Here is a 15,533-nt window from a genome sequence, read left to right as displayed (position 1 = left end):
CTAGACAGGCCGGAGCCGACAAAAATGCAGGATTTGACGTTAAAAGCTAAATGGGAAGCTGGGGCGGCGGAAGGTAAATTGATGGTAGATCTGGTTGTCAGGGCCCGGCCCCAGACCGCCGCGCAGGGCGAGCGCCTGATAACCCTGGAGCACCGGCGGGGCGAGGGCCGGCTGGCCGCCGTGTGTGTGTGTGTGTGTGTGTGTGTGTGTGTGTGTGTGTGTGTGTGTGTGTGTGTGTGTGTGTGTCTGTGTGTGTGTCTGTGTGTGTGTCTGTGTGTGTGTCTGTGTGTCTGTGTGTCTGTGTTTTCCAACAGACCCATTCTCAACTTCTTGGTAAGTTATTTGGGAAACTGGACAAGTGGGACCCAAGCACACTCCCTCCTCCCAGTCGCAATTTTCCAGGACTTCTCGCCCTTAACCAGGACACTTACAGCGGCTTTCAGAGTTTTTCAGGTCGAGACGCCGAGAAGATGACAGCAAGATCACTTGGAGTTCTTCTTGCCTTCCAGGTCCTAGGGCCACCCTCTGGGGACTCAGAAGCTCCAGCCTCCGAGTGAGTTAGCCAATAAGTCTGGGCACCTAGCGAAGATGGGTCTCCCACCTAGGCTGACCTCCTCAGGGATGGCAAGACCGGACGGTTCTGGTCGTCCCCGTGGTGAGGTGGGTGCCGCAGTGGCGCCAGGGAGGGCAGCCTCCAGGCCCCTTGCACAGCACGTGCAAGGGGGTGGAGGGCGGCAGGATCCCTGGCCCCTCACCCGGGCCTCTGCTGCGGCTGGTATCCCTCACCCCGCTGTTGCGGTGGCGGGAGGAGTGAGTTGTGTGCACGCGGATTTCGCAAGAAGGGGAGCGGAGGGTGAGGGCGAGCTCGAATGCAAAGCCACATGGAGCGGAAGGAGGCCTGAGTCTAAGCTTTGCAGAGAGAGCCCAAGCCAGCCGCGAGGGCCTGAGGTGTGCATGCAGGATGCCACAACAGCTGGTGCTTTTGCACTCCGGCTCTACAAAGCGCGGGAAACCGCTCAGCCGTTTCCGTAGCTTTACGGAAACGGCGCGCCTTCTGAGGCGCGTGCGTGCAGCCCCCCGGCCGCCCCTGCACGGCCGCCCCGCGGGTTCCCTGCGCGCGACTCCCACCCCCGCGCCTGGCTCTGGAGAAGCGCCTGGTGGTAGGTGCCACGCGGGGCTGATCGGGAAAGGAGGCCTGGGGCGTCTGCCTGGTGGAGGGCTGCATCTGGACCTAGGGCGCCTGCGGTCTTTTCTGGACCTGTTGACTGAGGGAACTCAATTCTCTCGACAAGGCCCGACCCCTCGGGCCCAGATCCCTGCGCGAGGGGAGCGCGCCGAGCGGCCCACGGCCTGCGGGAGCCCGCGCGTCCCCGAGGCCCCAGCAGCCCTCTTCCCGGGAAGCTCATCCGCGCCGTAGGGTTTGCGTCTGCCAGAGGAAGGGGGGCCAAGTGTGGTTTCAGCAGTTTTGAAAGAGAGGAGGGGAGAGGGGCAACCCCCGGAGAGGTGCCGGGCCACCGTTTCCGGGGCGGGCGGCTGGGAGCGCGCACTGCCCTCAGCGCGGTCCGCGGGGGTCGCCGGGCCGCGCTCCGCTCGGCGGCGGGGCGGGGGGACGGGGGACGGTCCCAGTGCACGGGGTGCGGACCCACAGGCGCACACCAGCGGGCCTCCTCTCCCGGTCCCCTCCACCCTGCCCACGGCAGCTCCCCTCAGGAGCGCGCCCCCCGCCTCTCCCCCGAACGACCCCCCTACACACGCATTCCCTTCAAATTCTCCCGGCATTTGGGCCGCTTTGATGATCAGATGGTAGAGCCCTGATTACAAATTTATTCCCGGCCGCTCCGTCCGTCTTTATCTCCACTATTAGGGCCATCTGGGAGTGATTAGCGCCGCGCCCGCGCCCGGCCGCGCTGCCTATCTCGCCGCCGCGGGGCCGGAGCCGGGCTGACGTCAAGGCAGACGGCTCGGAGCCATCCCAGCCGAGCTGGGTGTAATCGGCGGCCGCGCGGCCAAGTCCTCCCGGGCCAGGCCGGCAGCTGTAGCGCGCCGCCCGCCCGAGCGCAGGGACTTTCTCAGGATGTATTTTTAGCCCAGAAGACTTTTTTGTTTTCCTTGTTTGGGGTGAGGTGGGGCCGGTGAACGTTTCTCCGGGCCCCCTCCCCACTTTAAATTGGCCAACTCACCGTGTCCGGTGCATTCCGCCTGGAAAGGCTCCCACATCCGGCCCTGACCGACAGTGCTCCTCTGCTATCCCTGCGCCGGGTGCTGCGCTCCTACACCAATAGCTGTAGCCCCGGCAGCCGTGCCCATGAAGGCCAGTTGGGGGAGGGGTGCCTCTTAGGGGTCCGGAGTGCTCTTAGGGCTGCTCTCCCGGTACTTGCACCGGCTTGTCCCCTACAGCCCTCGAGCCAAAAGGAGGGACGGCCCAGACAGATGCTGGTTACAGACCAGGACGTCTCTGCAAGCCTCCGTCTTTGCACCTGTTATTACAGCCTGGAAGACCTAAGAAGCAGAGGTTCTGTACTCTCTTCTGCTCCCTTTTCCGCAGAAGTTGTCCTTGATGCAAACCCTGACTCTTCTCCAGGACAAGGGGCCCTGGCAGTCCCCTTCTCTGTCTCAATGCCCAGGGCAGAGGCTGGGTATATTTGTATAATTCCTGGATGGGAGGGCAACACCCTTGACCTCCGACCCTGGCACCCTAGGGCACTGGCCTGGTCTTTGGGATGACTCCAACTTCAGAACCGTTTAAGTTGGAGCTCTCCGCACTTACCTAGTGATCTGGTAAAGTTATCAATTCAGCCCCTATTTCACCCCCAACCTTCACCAGAAGTTCTGATTCAGCAAGTCAGGGGATGAGACCTGAAGTGTGCAGTTTTCAGAACTCCCCCAGGAAATTCAGGAATCACTGCCAGAGGCCACACACGCCCATTGCCTTGGGTCCCTGCCCCTGGCACTCCCAACAGCCCTTGCGAAATACTCCACGGTCCCCGTGGGGGTGGCCTTCTCTTGGGGAAGGGGGAGGGCGATTGTTTAAAGTCTTTGCTGGGAGAGAATCGGCCGTATCATGGGCCAGTCCCACTCCTTGCAACTGGGCAACAGCAAGGACTCGAAGTAAAGCCAGACGGTGCTGTTTATTTCAACACAGGCTGCAAAGGCCATGCTGGGTGTGTCCTCGGAGGCTACAGATAATTTAGCTAGAAGGGAGAGAAATCCTAGCCCATGATTTGAGTGCAGTGTTGAGAAGATCCATGGGGGGAGGGGGGAAGGCAAGGGTATATAAAATCAACAAGAGATCCAGTCGAGAAAACTTCCCAAATGTTCACCCCTCCTCAGCTCTTTAAGGCAACTCGATATAGCAAACTCCAAAGTTTCATGTCGTCTAAAAGGGAACAGAATCACTTCCTCCTAAGTCAGTAAAGCATCACACCAAGAGAGCATGGCGCACCCTCCCACCCACCCCTATCCCCAGCAGAGAGGGGAAGGAAATGTGGGGGGGGGCAGGGATAGAGAATGAGGCTTTTAGAGACTGAATCCTTCATAACTGGAGGAGGAGGGGCCTATCTTTGCGTCTAGTGGGGGAGGGGCCTATCTTTGCGTCTAGTGGGGGAGGGGCAGGTAATGGCTGCACAGAGTACTTTCCCACAGGGCTGGTAAGTGGCTTCACCAGGATCTGCCTTACTGGTGGAGTCCACTCAGGAGAACAGGCAGTTTTTGGAGTCACTGAGACCACTCACAAATGAACAAACTAACAACAAAACCGCTGTTTCATACGGTACTTTCTTGAACTTAGCATTAATGAACCTTCACTTGAACTAAATGGAATGAGTCAGCGAGGCCCACAGGCCCAGAGAATCCCAGCGTCTATTTCTAAGCAAAAGAGACAGGCTTACAGGCAGCTAATCCGTTTATATAGAGGATCTCAGGGTACTTACCAGCCCCTTCCCAACTAACAACCCGGTTTTGTCCAATAGTGCATTGAGTGCACAACTAATCCTGAACAACCAGACCTAAGCCGATGTTTCCCTGTGACCAGATGGAGGGTTTCAAAATGCCATTCCATGTTGTCGCACCAAATCATCTTTCAATTCATTGGTGAACAAGGTCTAAAGACTCAGAGAGACCTGCAGAGTTTTCTGTCAGGTGTGGGGTCGCTTGCCGCCGGCTGGCTTGCCCCGCCTCCCCCGAAAGGACTTAGAACAAACAGTGCACTTTCTCAGGCAGAGAGAGTTTCCAACCTTCATCAAGTACATTGCCTAGAGGAGAAGCCAAAAAAGGTATCATTCTAAATTAAGATGGCAGTAAATACCTCCTTCTGGAGAGATGGAAGCCAGTGGCTCCTGGGCCCGTGCACTATTTAAAATAGGTTATTGTTGCCTTGGGCTGACATTTTGTCTTTAGGGTAAGACAGAAACGCAGGAAACAAAAACTGTGTGTGTGTGTTGCTTTTCTTCTTGAAGAGGAAAACACAAGCTAAGTCTATAACTAGAACTTGGCGATGAAGGAAACCTGGTGGGGTTTTACTGGAAGAAAGTGGCCGCCAAGCCGCCTGACCATCGCCTTCGCTTTGCAAATCTGGTTTTCATATTCTCGCTCAGTAATCACCCAAAGCTATAACTGTCTCTGAAATTATTCATTAAAGTCATTTTCAGGGATTCTCACAGGATGACTCTTTTACGTTTATGATCTTCTGAGAGCAATGACATCAGCCTCTGTCTCTTTTCCGCTTTTAATTAATGTGCTGGGAAGACCAGAGGGGCCGGAGCTGTGTCCGAGGGGAGGGGGCGGGGTGGGGGTGGAATTCACCGGCCGCTCTGCTCCCAGCGCGGTCAGCTGAGCCCGGGCGCGCAGACATCCTTTGATTAAGGAGGGTATTTCGGGGAGTGCAGGCTGTGCAGAAGATCAGGGCTGTGCCCTGTGGTGCTGTCAGCAGTGACAGATCCCAGATGGGGCCGCTACTGTATGGCAGATTGAGTTTCTCAGCAGAAAACTTACCCTCCCTCCTAAACGTCTTCAAAAACCTTCTCCAGATACTCCAGGTCGCGTCGTGTAAAACTGAAAAAGTCCAACCCAAGTTGGTTTTGCGTGAGTGTGTGTGTTTTTTTCCCCTTCCTCTTCTTTTTTCTCTGCACTTCCTCCAACTCTGAGAATCTTCGACCCGCAGGGCTACCCGGCTGCTAAGAGCGCAGACCTGGCGGGCCTGGTGGTTCCTGTTCGCCCGCCCGCAGCGCCGCGCCGTCGACTCAGCACCGCAGGGCCCGAAGGCAATCCGGTGGGTAGGGGCGCGGCGTCTGGGACGTGGGGGCAACTCGGAGCACCCCAGGCAGCTGGGTGGACGACACGGGCGAACAGTCCCTGCGGGGAGAAGTGGGGGGTTGGCGGGAGGAGTGAACCTTAGGGCGAAGCGGAGAGCATCCGGCCTGGCGCCCGCTTCCCTTCCCTGTCTGCCCCAGCGGAGCCGTCCCGCCACCCCGGGCAATTTCGAGGGGCCGCTGGACCCGGGAACGGGGCGGGGGTCGTCTGCTGGGATCGGGACGGGCTTGAAGGCGGCCTTGGAGCGGCGGGGCCCCAGCTCGATCCGGGATGGGGAGAAGGGGGCGGCGGAAACTGGACTGAGGCATCTCCCGGGTGAGAGGGGGCTCAGCGAGATCCGGCTTTCCGCGCCATAAACATTCGCCCACTTGTGAGAGCTGCCAGTGGGGATCCCAAGTGTTGCATTGCTGGACACATATCGGGTGGGACACTCCATTGCAGAAACATTTGGTCTTATTTTTAAACCCTTTTTAAGAAATATAAAGCCCCGTCGCTACCTCCTCGGAGGCAAAGGAGTTTCCGCACCCTCCCCCGCCCCGCTCCTGACCCCTTCCGAGGGTGCCGAGGCCGGGTCCCGGGAGAGGGGGTGAAAGGCGGAGAGGAGGGCGCGTGGCAGCCTGATTCTGCTCAGATTTCTAGACCCCACCCATTCCTACCCCATCGTCCTCATAACTGTGACACTCGGCGTGTTCCCACGGGCCTGGGCCGGGGGGCGAAATCGAGAGAAGGAAGGAAGGAATAAGGAAGGAAGGAAGGACAGAAACCTGGAGAGAGCGAGATTTGTTCTGTTTTAATTTAAAGGCAAGACTTTTTTTTTTTCCTTCGAAATACCCGTGCAGCTGCCTCCACCTACTCCCACACCCCTCAGAGTGAGGGAAGGTTGGAGAGCCTCCGTTTGGCTTACAAAGGAGACTCTAGGGAACCGAACGAGGAGCTAAAAATACCGCATACACGAGGCCCAAGGTGCGGGGTTTAGGGGGAGAGATCTAGTGGCCTCCCCCGGCCGCATCCTGCCCTGGAAGGGCCGCCTTCTCGAGGCAACCGGCCCGGGCTTAGCTGGCACCCGCCAGGCAGTCTGGGCGAATTTCGCCTCGTCTTTGAATCTGGACCCGGTCCTTTTGTAGCCAAGCCTTCTGGTCCAATCGGGTAAAATCAGATGCCCCGCTTCTGGACACTTTCCATTCTTCGCAGACTCAGTCTTGGAAAGAAAAGAGGTAGGACCACTAGATCTTATTTTATGTCAGCAATAATCCGCTCAAACAGTATTCACCCCCCACCCCTTGTATAATGATCTATATGGATGTACGCAGTTGCTTGCATACCAGGATCCAACACGATCTGGGAGAAAACTGTGAACCCCTGTTACAGCCCTCTCCTGGAAAAAAATCTAGCAGTTATCCTCCCCCTTCCCCGAATTCCCCCTGGTTATCAGGTAAAATCACAAAACCCTTTATAGAACAGCAAAACACACACTGAATTTGAAAACTCCCGCTCGTCCCCGCTAGAAGGCAGCTTTTATTTTCACGACCCACGCTGGATGAAAGTGGTTTATTTTGATTTTTTTTTTCTTGTACCCACTTGCCTTGTAAAAGGTTCCTGTGCACGGGCCCGGCCCCCCGTGATGACCGCAGGGCCTTGCTTCCAGACTGCAGCCCCCGCCACTAGGTTTTTAAGTCCTCGCCTGGAGCCGAGGTGTAATTGCGACCCCGCCCGAGCCGCGAGCCTCCCGGGGGGACGTTTGGCCGGGCCTGTGCAGGGGCCGGGACCTCCCAAGTGGCGGACCTGGGAGCCGGGAGCCGCGGCCCTCTCCCTCCCCGCCTCCCCCTTTCCTCCCTCCCTCCCTCCCTCCCCTGCGGACTCCGCTCCTCTCCTCCGGGTCTCCAGCTTGCCCGCGCCAGGGCGCACAGCGTTTCTCCTCCTCTCCACTTTTTTGGTTTTCTCTCGTACTTTTCCTCTCTGGCACCTTTCTGCCGCCCTCTCCGTCTCCTCCACGTTGAAATCCCTGGCCCAGAGAAGCACAGCGGGGCTTCGTCGGAACCTGGAGAAACCAACCGAGAGCCTCTGGCCCCGCGGGCGCCGCGGCGAATTCGCAACCGGGCGCGCTTCTGCGTAACGTCAGCGCGCGGGGTAATTTACCTTCCCCCGGCGTCTGTCAATATGACTAATTTCCACAGGGGTCAAAAAGCCTCTCTCTGGCAGTCCATCTTGGAACGCTCTCTTACGCAGCCGACTGGGTTAGTTGTTTTGTTTCCAGCCCTAGAAATAAATACTCTGGGGGCGTCCCTGCCTGGGCAGCCCGAGAGGAGCAGAAGCATATATACACGGTGTCAATTAAAGGCAGTTTTCCTTGAACTACGAACTGTGATTCGGCTTAAACGACAGCGACCTGCTCGCCTTTGAGTTCACATTTCCTAGCTCGCGCTAGATACTAACGCTTTCTTTAGAAACAGGAAATCAAAAAAGAGGGAAATCATTTTTGCTCCACTTTTCCTCTGCTGAGTGTAGATCCCTGTTGAAACTTTCTCCGCGTTTCGGGATGTGACTGAAACACAGAGTATGCGAGCGTGGCTTGGCTAATCTGGACTAGACAGACAATATATCATCCGGGCGGTATTTTACAATAATTTTAGAACTGCTACCGACGTCTAAGTGTGAAATCAGTGCTGCGGATTCAAACGTTCTCCGGGATTCGATGTAGGCGGCGAATAAATGCTGGTTGCACAACTCGGATTCAATTTGAGAAATGGGCTGAAAGCAGCCAGCGTGGCTGGCGGCGGGTGATTCCCGTCTGCAGAGTCCTCTCGTGCCTGGAGCAGGGCTTGGGTGCTGGGGGAGGTAAACCTCTCCGATCCGGGTCCAGCGGGAAGCGAAAGTCGCCAGAAAACCCATTTCCCCTCCCTCCTAGGCTCTGGCACTGAGGCCCCAGCAAGTAAACTTCTCCAAGTTAACATTTCAACAAACTCTCCTGAAAAAGCACGTCACCACCCACCCACCCCGCCCCCGTGGCCTTTAGGTAAGTAAAAGCTTAGACTTTGGGTAGTTAGGGGCTTAAGTGGAACCCACCAGAAACGTAAGAACTAAGAAAGCGAAGCAGAAGAAAGGAAGCCTCACTGAGGGCGGCCTCCGCTCAAGGTCCCTGACCTCTGCCCGCGGGGGTGGGCGCCACATACCTGGCGCTGGGACCCCACCTCCCATCACGACCCACTTACCCGCGTCCGCGCGCGCGCACACACACACACACAAACTCTCTCTTCACCTCTCTCATCTGTTGGTGCATTTATGACCTAATGAAAATATATCCTTTAGGGAAAAGACTGCCTATAAAATGTGAAATATGAAGAACTCGTTTGGATATTCCCACTCTCCACCAGAACTGATCTTGAAGATTTTTAGCCCAAACACCTTGACGCCTTCTGTTGCTTCCATAATCACTCTGTTATTTTTACAAAATGATGAGAATTGGTTCTAAGTGGCCGTTGCTCATTCCTTGTGGAAGGAGGAAAGGTCTCCAGTCTGAAGGTAGTATCTTCATTGAGGGGAATGCGTGCCTTGGGGAAAAAAGAATTGCACTTTCTATCCTTTGTCATCTTTGGAAAACCCTGGCACCATATGTTCTAACTGCTGCAAACAGCTGAGGAAACGAGGGGTTCTTTCAACTCCCTCCCCTTCCTTCCTGCCTGACCGTTTCCCCCCATTGCCGCCTTTGGGGGTCTCACAAATGCTGCGCTGGTCTTTCTCCTGGTCCCTCTTCTGAACCTTCTCCCAGTTTCCAATATAACCGAGTCTCTCTTTAGAAATCACATAGTTAACCATCTGTTTTCATGTGAACAGAGGACCTGATTTTGCGTTTTGGGGAGGATTGTTTATTAACACCAGTGGGTACAGCAGAGATAAGTCCCCATGTGGTGTTCTATATATCATATCTTTAATAAAAGTTTTTAAAAGTCCCTTTCATTTTGCGATTGGCCTTTTCCCCTGGGAATGATTTGAGTTGTTTGGTAGCAGGGACTACGCCATGGGAAAGCTGCAGACACTGTAAACTAGTGTGAGTGACAGGCTGCCTCCCAGGCTGGGGTGGAGTTGTTTATTTGTGTGTTGTTTAAAGCATGCAGCAGTTGTAACTTAAGGTCTTTTGGACATCCAGGGGCCATTTAATGATCTGGGGGTGGAGTGGGTGTGATTATTCAACTCACCCATCTGTGAGTTTCTGAATTAACATCACCAAGGAAATTTCTACTCTCTCTCTTTTTTTTTTTTTTAATTTAGGCTTCCTAAGTAGAATTCACTTAACAAAAACTTGGAAGCTGGTTAAAGCCTAGGGAAAGGGGCAGATGTCCAAGGGCCAAGTGTTCAGCCACCCTGAGGGGTAAGAGGGGGAGTGCATGGAAAGGCAGCCATTTGTAGGGTTTCGTCCTCCTCCTACAAGAAATTGTCCATTTTCAAGCATCTATTAGAAAATGTCAATCCTTTTTCAGTTGTGTTCTAGCTTAGCCTTTCCACCGAGGACTGAGGGTTCGGCCAGGCCTGCAAGGCAGTGCTTCCAGTGACCTGACTTACCTGGAAGAGTGAATGACTTTCTGCTGGCAAATATTCCCATCTGGGAACAGGAGGGTATTTGAGAAGAGTAGTGTACATTTTGCCTCACCTAGAGTTTAACGCTTCTGCATAAAATATTATTTTGTCATCAGATTTCCAACTTATTACCCATTGAGCAAAACCAGAAAGTTTATTACATGTTTTTTATACCCTTCCCCCATTACATATTTTTCAACCCCATGTTCTCAGTAGATGACCTTTAGACCCTCCTCCTCCAGATGTGGTACTATGTCTAAATATATTTTGCATCAAGTATCTCGTATATATCCTGATCAGATTAACTCCTATTGGGGTTGGGTATAGCTTAGTGGTAGAGCACGTGCTTAACATGCATGAGCTCCTGGGTTCAATCCCCAGTACCCCCATCAAAAAGTTTTTTTCTAATGAATAGGCAGTACATTGTCATGGTTCAAAAATATACAAAATGTGCATGTCTTTCTATATCTGCCCAATTGTTTTCCCATTATCATTCATTTCTTGCATGCTCTCCAGAGCTTCCTAGTGCACAGAAAAGCAAACAGGAACATAATCTCTAGGGATCTAAAAGGGCACAAGTTACTCCATTTGTATCTGTTCTGCTGATCAGGAGGGATTGGGGGATGGGGGCAGATCCCTGGAAGCTTTGAAGAACTCATGCCAAACACAATCTGGTCCCGGTGTGAGATGCCTCCTGACTGTAATTTTTTTTAATGTCTGGGAAAGAGAAGACAGGGCACATGAGGAACAAATGATCCCTAAGGCTCCAAACTGGATTGCCTTTTCTCTGTGGCTGGATTCAAAGAGGAAGGAAAGGTGGAAGAAGGGAAGGAAGAAAAGCAAGCAGAAAGAGTGAGGTTGTCAAATTTAGAACTGTGAAAATGTGACTCCTCAGTTTTTGTTTTTGTTGTTTTGGATTTTGTTTTGTTTCGGTTTTTTGGTGTGTGCCCCTCCCCCCCATACTGAAATTTAAAAGGACTAAATTGCTATGCATCAGATAAATCACAAATTAACTTCCTTCTACTCTCAGGGGTTTTGCCAGGTTCTAGCCTGTAGATAGTTTGTATGGGTTATAAGTGGAAGGGGAGGCAGGTTGAAAAATGTGCATGAATTTTAAAACAACTGAAATAAATTCTGCAGTGTAGTAAGTTAGCCCACGTGGGCTTGATAGGCCTTGCGCGTTTTTCCTTTACAATTCCATGAGACAAAAATAAAGCCAGAGCTGATCTCTCCCCACACAGAGCAGGTGACACTTTCAGTTACATCCCTGCAGCCTTCAGAGAGGCTAGCGGGTCTTGCTGCCTGACAGTGACCTTCTCTATCTAGGAGTCAGATGTGGATGGAGAAGACATGCCTTGTAGGAAAAGTGCCAAGCACAGGGCCCCCTGCCAGGGATGGGGCCAGTTCTGCTATCTAGGGTGTTCTGTGACTTCCTGGTACCCAGCCAGAAATGCAGTTGCTAAAATTGACTCAAGCCCATGCTCCTCCTAACCACCCCTCCCCTCATCCACCACGCCTGTGGGGCTGGAGTTATCTTCACCTTCTTGATGGACTATAGCAATTACTGTGTGTGTGCGCGCCCGTGTGTGTGTATTCGGGGACAGAGTTGCTAAGTATCCATACCTTCTATTAATGCCAAAAATTTCTGTCCTTTCACTTTGGGATTCTCCCTGCCCCTCTCTTAGTCATGTAAGATGCAATAAAAACAACTAAAGCTCACTGACGACCATCTTTTCCTCCTCCAGATTCTTACCTGTGCCTCTTAGGGACCCACGCCAGGTTTTAGCCTCAGTTACTGTGCTTAAGCACCTTCCAAAAGGGGTAGGCCTTCAGATCACCCACTGAGTTCAACTGATGCCCTGATAGGACCAAAGGGCATTAATAGGTGAAAAGGACCCCCAGCCCTCTGCTCCCTGCAGCCCTGGAGCTGTTCATCAGAGTGGGAGCCAAAGGCTCACATAACTCTAATTAATGTGTGCATATGTTGGCCAGCCTCTGCGTTGGTTTTATGGGGTTTCACTGGCGGTGCTTGAATCAGCAGGGTCAGATGAGGATTAAGGGTCCTAATGAATCATGTGACCATAAGTGGTCTTGGATGGTAGCTGTGTTCAAGAGACCTACCCCTCATGTTCTCCACCCTGAGGCTCTCTTTTCGTGCCTAGAGAGGAAGGCTGGTCTGGGAGAAGCCAGCCAAAGAGCACCAGCAGAAGTTTAAAATGTCCTCCTCATCTGCATCTTGGCACAGAATGTTACTGGAATATATATATGTGTGTGTGTGTGTGTGTGTGTATCTTAAATCATTCAGAAATACAGAGAAAAAAACTTCATCTTAACAGTATAGAATTTAAGAGTGGCAATGGGTCTTCAGAGTTCTAACTCCTTCTTTACAGATGAGAAGATGCAGGCTTACAGATGCTCAGGGCACCTGACCAGCACGGGCCACTAAAGAGGGAAACTGGAGGTGATGGGTTCCTCTCCTCTCCTTTGGTAGTTGTTTCCAGGGGTCTCTTGTCTAAGGATGGTGAAGGCATAAGGAATGAGGGGGCTGCGGTAGGAAAAGTTGTGAAGAAAGACATGATGTTGAGGGCCAGGCAAGAGAAAAGCTAGTCAGAGAACTGATCATCTGGGGGTGGGTGCCTGGAGGCCTGTCTTCACACTCCCTGACAGTCTTTACTGGACTCCAAGACAGCTATTGGAGGCTGCTGTTTTCACACCGCAGGTACTTTGTCGTGTGCATGTTTCAGCCAGGCGGGGAGAGCAGATTCTTCTCTCTTGGCAAGAAGGAATGGTGTTTCCAAAAGCGAAGCAGCTCTCATCAAAAGCCCTGGTGGACCTGGTGACAACACGGGCACGCTCTTCGCTCAGAGCCTGGAAGATGTCAGGCGGCGGGGAGGCCGGGTTGGGGACAACCAGACTGCGGGGTCCCAAGGGGAGCGCGCTTGGGACTGGGTTCTGGGGCGGCTGCGTTTCTTGGTCCGTTAAGAGGCGGTGGCCCCGCCAGGGGACTAGCGACGATTTGCAGGGAATCGCGGGAGGGAGGTTGGTAGATCACTGGGGGAGAAGAGAATGCGGGAGGAGAAAGATGCTGGGGTCACGACAGGGGGCTTCTGAATCTCTACTGGGAAACAGTCCACCGGCCCGGCAGCCAGATACGGTCCACTGTCCGGGCTGAAGACACCGCTTGGGCGCCACTCTCTGTAGGGTGGGGGAACCATCGAAATGGCTCTTGGTTTTGCACAAATTCACGCTTAAAAAAAAGTTTTTTCATTATTTTGGCGCGGGTCTCGGTGGGTTCTGAGGCTGAAGGCGGTCTGGTCCGGATAGAGGAGACTCAGGAGCCATCGCTGGCCTTTCCTTACTCCTTAGAAACAGAACCGGGCAAAATGCAACATCAGCAAGGAAACTGAACAGCCCTCACAGGCCATCCTCCCAGGGCGGGAGCCGGGTTCTGGCCTGGGCTCTCAGGTCTGAGATCCGAATCAACGGAGCCCGGGCTCGGGATCACACCCCGGGGACAGCATTTTGATGCACATGTGAAATATACTAGTAATAATCATTTGTGGGCCCTGAAGCACCTCTGGAATCTCTGTTTAATTGAGAGGGTAGGAGAGGAAAATTACCAGCTGATTAAATCCGAGCCTAATTGTAGTTCTCCCTCCGCTGTTGCCGACTTCAAAATCTGAAACTGTGTTTTAAACGCGCTCACATATGAATTTTTAAAACATAAGTTAAAACTAAAGGAGAGACGCGGGGACCAGGGGCGGGGTGGCGGGAAAAGGAAGGAAAAAGAGCAGCAGGACGGGGAGAGACACAGGCCTCCGGGCCGAGTCGGGGCGGTGGGCTCCCGGCGCTCGGCCCGCGCTCGGAGTCCGGCCGCGAGCGCAGCCGTTCCCTCTCTTTGCAGGAGGTTCCCCTCTCCTCCCGGCGGGACGCCTCGCAGCCCGCGGACGACGGCCCGCGGAGGGCCCATGAGCGCGGGGCAGGCCCGCGCGCCTACCGGGAGCGGTTCCGGGGGACGCCGGGGAGGAAGTGAGCTCACCGGGAAGGCAGGCCCACGGCGCCCGGAGGCTGGCGGAGCCCGGGGAGGGGCCGCGAGCCCGGCCGGCCGCCCGCGCCCGCCCCCACGAGGGGGCCCGACTCGCCGCTCTCGGCCGCGCACTCTGCTCCTCGCGGCCGCGGTAGGAGGCGCGCCGGGCGCCACCCGCGAGGCTCAGGCTTGGAGGACGGAAACCGGAGGCAGGGGGCTCGCGAGCGCCGGGTTCCGGCCGCTGCGCCCGGGCCCGCGTCGCCCCACCTCCCGCCGCGGGAGCGCGCTCTGGGCTGTCCTGCGCGCGCGCGCGGACCTCCCCTCCGCTTGCACCCGCTGCCCTGGAATCACCAGGTTCTGCGGCTCGGATTTAGGATCCAAACCTTGTTATTTGCATCAGCTAATCAGGGTGACCGCGGCCACCCACTCAGGAATACGCTTAGTACTCGTTCTTCAGAATAAGCTGCGGCGTCTGTTTCCAAACCTGTACCATCTGCCACCGACCACACTGTCGCCCCTCGGTTCCGATGCAGCCGGGTTTACAGAGGGGGGCCGGCTGTCCTGCCCAGCACGAGGCTCCGAAAGCAGAAAACGTGAGCGTGTGGAACAGGTTTCCAAACCTGACGAAGCGCCCGACGAGGCGAGGGCACGTATCCAACGGGAGGCCTTCACACCCCCGCCTCCCGGGTCGCGAGCGCTGCTCCAGCCGCTGCCCGTCTCACTTGGTGGCTACAGAGCGCGTTCGCGTCGGAAGAGAGCTGGCGACGATCTGTAACCTGTCTGGGGCGGAGGGTAGTTCTACGCTGTGCTGGGAGACCCTGGCCCCGGCCTTCTCTAGGCCTTGCTGGAGGGCCCTGCCTTTGTCCGTGGAGAAGGGGCCTGGGAGCCAACGCAGCGCGGGCCCGCGGCCTGTGGCTTGGCTCCCCCTGAAGCCGGTCGTCGATCCTGTGTCTGACACTTCAGGATTAGGGAGGCCCAGGAGGTGGGAGAATCCGAAGGCTTCTGCGTGTCGGGGGGTTTATAGTCAGATCGAGAGGCCGGGTCCTTGTCTGCAGGGCACAGTGTGGGAATGCTTGTCGGGTTTGTGTGTTTTTGATCTGGAATTGATTGCAGAAATTTGCATCAACTAGAACCTCGCCGTTTCACCCCCATTTCCCTCTCCTGCAGAAAGCACCCGCATACCTCCTGTCGTCTCTACCCAGTGGATCGAAAGGTTGGCTCATAATATTAGTAAAATCTTGTTTTCAACCTAACCTACCACGTGATGGTTATCTTTTTTTTCTTTTTAAACTCTGCGTCTTTCTCTATACATTTAGGAGAGAGGTGGTGAAGTTCTTAAGCCGCCTGGTGTTAACCTCGGCAGCCAGGAGAGCACCCCACCCCCTCTCCGGTCCCTAGTCCCTCCCCCGCCAGTCCCCTCCGCGGTCCCAGGCCACAGTAGCGCCTCCTGGCGCCACTCACGGGACAGCGGAGACTCAGGGCCTTGCAGGCCAGGCCGCGGAGGGGCCTTGCCGCCTGCTTTGGAAACTCTCCATTTTCCCACAGTATTTCACATTCATACTACTTTTCACACCCTGTTAGGCAGTAATAGCACTGAACCTGCTAAATACTTCCATGCACCGAGGCA

General features: G+C 54.8%; 1 protein-coding gene across 1 annotated transcript; it reads left to right on the top strand.

Annotated features, from left to right (window-relative positions):
- The first annotated feature begins 5,060 nt into the window (after window positions 1-5,060).
- LOC105083359 (uncharacterized) lies at window positions 5,061-15,159 on the top strand. Its single transcript, XM_074355601.1, has 3 exons — window positions 5,061-5,079; window positions 5,159-5,266; window positions 13,784-15,159. The coding sequence occupies exon 3, from the start codon at window positions 13,848-13,850 to the stop codon at window positions 14,679-14,681; it is 834 nt and encodes a 277-aa protein (XP_074211702.1). The 5' UTR covers window positions 5,061-5,079; window positions 5,159-5,266; window positions 13,784-13,847; the 3' UTR covers window positions 14,682-15,159.
- Window positions 15,160-15,533: the final 374 nt, after the last annotated feature.

This window comes from Camelus bactrianus, chromosome 31, assembly GCF_048773025.1.
Source record: "Camelus bactrianus isolate YW-2024 breed Bactrian camel chromosome 31, ASM4877302v1, whole genome shotgun sequence".
Classification (NCBI taxonomy): domain Eukaryota; kingdom Metazoa; phylum Chordata; class Mammalia; order Artiodactyla; family Camelidae; genus Camelus; species Camelus bactrianus.
Note: the sequence above shows the minus strand (reverse complement) of the source record. Positions and strands in the feature narration are given on the sequence as shown.